This window comes from Cajanus cajan, chromosome 4 (genome assembly GCF_000230855.2).
Source record: "Cajanus cajan strain Asha chromosome 4, NIPB_CcT2T_4, whole genome shotgun sequence".
Classification (NCBI taxonomy): Eukaryota; Viridiplantae; Streptophyta; class Magnoliopsida; order Fabales; family Fabaceae; genus Cajanus; species Cajanus cajan.
The window spans coordinates 42,770,106-42,773,833 of NC_138520.1; the positions used below are offsets into that span (position 1 = coordinate 42,770,106).

Consider the following 3,728-nt stretch of genomic DNA (forward strand, 5'->3'; position numbering starts at 1 on the left):
CATAGGATTTAATCCAACTTAACACGCTTTATTTTATTTATTAGCACAATGTTAGGGCACTTGCATGGGTTACACTCGTTTATATTGATCTTAAAAAAACTTTTATTTATAACCTTATTTTTTTTATCTCAAAATAATCATAATTATTTGAAATTATTTATTATTATTTTTTATTTTTACCGTTGTAAAATTAATAAATTTATTTTTAATGCTATTTTTTTTGTTTTAATCTTTTTAACTATTATTATTCTTCTTTCAAATATTACTTAAAATAAATTTCTATTTAATTTGTAATAGATAATTTATATTTCATTAACACTTATGTCAAATGAGTTGTTCTAAGTGTTTAATGTGACACCCTCTACCCCACATTCATAATTACACAATAAATAGGAATAATTAAAATCTTTCATAAATAAAACCAGAATCTCAAATATCTTATGTAGAGGATTCACATTAATAAACTCAAACAATATCTCCAATGCAGCAATTAGAAAGGAAAGAAATTGAGGTTTTCAAAATAGTTCAATGGAAACAACATCCTAAACTAGTTCTAACTACGCCCCGATGTCACATATCCTATTAGAGCACGCCCAACTGAAGCCTAAGCTTCATCACCAACATCTTCATGTTGATGGTCATCTGCAATACAATAGAAGACACACATAGAACAAACAGAGGAGTGAGAAATATCTCACTTAGGTTAAGGTGTAAAAATAACAGTTAGGCAATACGCACGCTGTAAGTATTAAAATGCACTCAAATAGTGAATAGTGATGTACTTGAAATTGTATTGCAATGACAATTATGAAAATCCATTACCACACAGTAGTAACATTAGGAATAGAAATAATAACTAAGAACATAGAATTAATCCCAAAATGGGCCTAAGGAAGAAAAGACGTACAATCCATCACGCTCTGCAATTCCTTCTTCTCTCCTCTTATATAGTTAGTTAATTTTCCACACGTAATCCTTGAGGTACGAATTCGTTATGCGCTGCCTCACTTTTTTGGGCCTTTCCTTGATTTCATCACCTCCTGCCAAGTGTCCTTTACCAAATTCAGCCTCCTCACGTGTTTTGCCTTCTGCCTTGTCACATTCCTACTCCTTATTGTTTAATGCGTTCCTTACGTGCGTAACAGTTCCTTGCCCATAAAAATCAACCTTGTCCTCAAGGTTGAAGATAGGATATTGTTCCTGGAATGAAACAGCATCTTCCCACGTTGCCTTAGAAACATCAGTTCCTTGCCACTGGACTAATAACTGTGAAACGAATTGATTGCCACGAACAATAGTTCTAGTTTGCAAAATGTTGTAAGGTTGGAGTAGAGGACCAAATTCATATGTCAAAAATGGGGTAGGAACATACTGTTTTTGATGGTCACCTTTGCACAACTTCAAACGTGAAACATGAAACACAGGGTGGATTTTGCTAGTTGGAGGTAGTTGTAACTTATAAGCAACTGATCCCACACGCTGTATAATAGGAAAAGAACCAAAATACCTTAGTCCTAGCTTCTGATTTTTGCGCAATGCAACGGAATGTTGCCGATATGGTTGGAGCTTGACTAAGACCAAATCCCCAACTTTTAATTCCAGAGGCATTCTCTTCTTATATGCAAATTTCTTCATATGAATCTAAGCTTTTAGTAGATGAATCTTGAGCTAATTGAGAACTAAATTGCGTTGCTGCAGCAATTCTTGTAATGAAGGAGGGTCTTGAGTGTCCAAGGTGCACTTGGATGTAGTAGGTGGATCTCTACCATAAATTGCTTTGAATGGGGTCATGCCAATACTTGATTCAAGAGAAGTATTGTACCAATATTCATCCCACGACAGTAATTGACTCCATGTCTTAGGACTATCAACTGTTAAACACCTAAGATACATCTCCAAGCACCTATTTAATGCCTTAGATTGGCCATCAGACTGCAGATGATATGCAGTGCTCATGGACAATGTAGTGCCACTCAATTTGCATAGTTATTGCCAAAACTTACTTGTGAAGACTTTATCTCTGTCAGAGACAAATGATTTTGGAAAACCATGCAACTTAACAATGGTCTTTAGAAACATTTATGCAACTTGTTTGCTTGAGAAATTAGCCTTAAAGGTAGCAAAGTGGCCATATTTAGATAATCTATCAACAACTACAATTATCACATTGAAACCATGGGATGGAGGGAAGCCAACAATAAAATCCATAGATATGTCCTCCCAAATTTGGTTAGGAATAGCCAAGGGTTGCAGTAACCTAGTAGGTAAAGTAGTGGCTGTCTTAGTTTGCTGACACAGTAAACAATGTTGGACAAAAGTTTTGACGTCTTGCTACATACCTTGCCAATGAAACTGAGCAGAAATTCATGCCATAGTCCTTGCTATTCCTGAATGGCCACCAATAGGTGAACTATGATATTCATGTAGAAGTGGTTATATGAGAGGGTGGTTGGCAGGAAGAACAAGCCTATTTTTCTAGTATAATAACTGATCCTTGGCAAAATAATATGGTAGAGGAGGATTTCCTTGGTTACACAATCTCAATATTGCAGTCAATTTGGGGTCCGATGCAACAACATCAGGCACCATATGAATGATCCTAATTAGGATGAGAAATAGCCATAAAAAAAGATCTAGACAAGGCATCTGTAGCAAGGTTTTCACAACCGGGTTTATACTCAATGGTAAAGTCATAACCCAGAAGTTTAGGTAGTTAACACTGCATAAGCCTTCACAAACCTTCTATAATATCCGTGTTAAGTTAGACGAAGCAATTCCCAGCAAATTTTTGAAAGAGACAAATATAATACATGTTGTTATTTCTAACAAGTGTGTTAGTATTTCAGGAAAAACATAAGTACAGGCAAGTTGAAGAACAAAGCATGAGCAACTTCTCACGCTGGAATTAAGATAAAGGAAGGAACAGCAAGTGTGTCAATGTGCCACGTCAAGCATCAAACAGAAAGATCAAATGAAGCCAAGCCTAGCATAAGAAAGAGAATGATCAAGCTTCAGAGGATACATCCTAAGTCAAACGAAAAGCCAACACAAGTATCAAACAAGGCCAAATCAGGAACAAGACAAAAGTGGGTTAAGCACCGGATGAAGTCTGTACAAACATCAGACGATCAAAATATAGACGAAAACTCAACACACATAAGACAAATCATACTACCAGTCGTAGGTCAACCAAGTATCAGACGATGGAAAATACAAGACGAAGAAACGTTCCAGATGGAATTAAAGTTTTCTATCTACACAATTGACCAGGCCAAAGAAAAAGTCAAAGTCTATCTCTTAGACGGAGACTCAAATTTCGGACGCAGACGAAGAATATTGAAAAGCGTTTGAAGTCCACTATTCACAATGAGGAACATCATATATCATCTACACTCATAAGAAGAGCACACAAAGTCATCAACATTATGAAAAGAAAGAAGAAAAATAAGCAAAGCATACAACGAGGATCAGACGAAGAAAAACCATATGATAGATGAAAAACGACATAAGTACCAGACGATGATAAATCAAACATTAGACGAAGATGAGTCAAGGCAAGTCTCAGCATAAGGATCACACGAAGAGTAAACAAAGCTGAATGATAGATAGAATATGAAATGTGCGCAAGACGATGATGAGTTAAATATCAGACGAAGGTGTGTCAAGGACAACCTAAAGCGCAACATAAAGACTCAGAGGAAGGTTGGTCAAAGATCAGAAGAAAGTCA

General features: G+C 35.9%; 1 protein-coding gene across 1 annotated transcript; it reads right to left on the bottom strand.

Annotated features, from left to right (window-relative positions):
- Window positions 1–1,104: 1,104 nt before the first annotated feature.
- LOC145957303 (uncharacterized) lies at window positions 1,105–1,635 on the bottom strand. Its single transcript, XM_083073534.1, has one exon. The coding sequence runs from the start codon at window positions 1,633–1,635 to the stop codon at window positions 1,105–1,107; it is 531 nt and encodes a 176-aa protein (XP_082929660.1).
- Window positions 1,636–3,728: the final 2,093 nt, after the last annotated feature.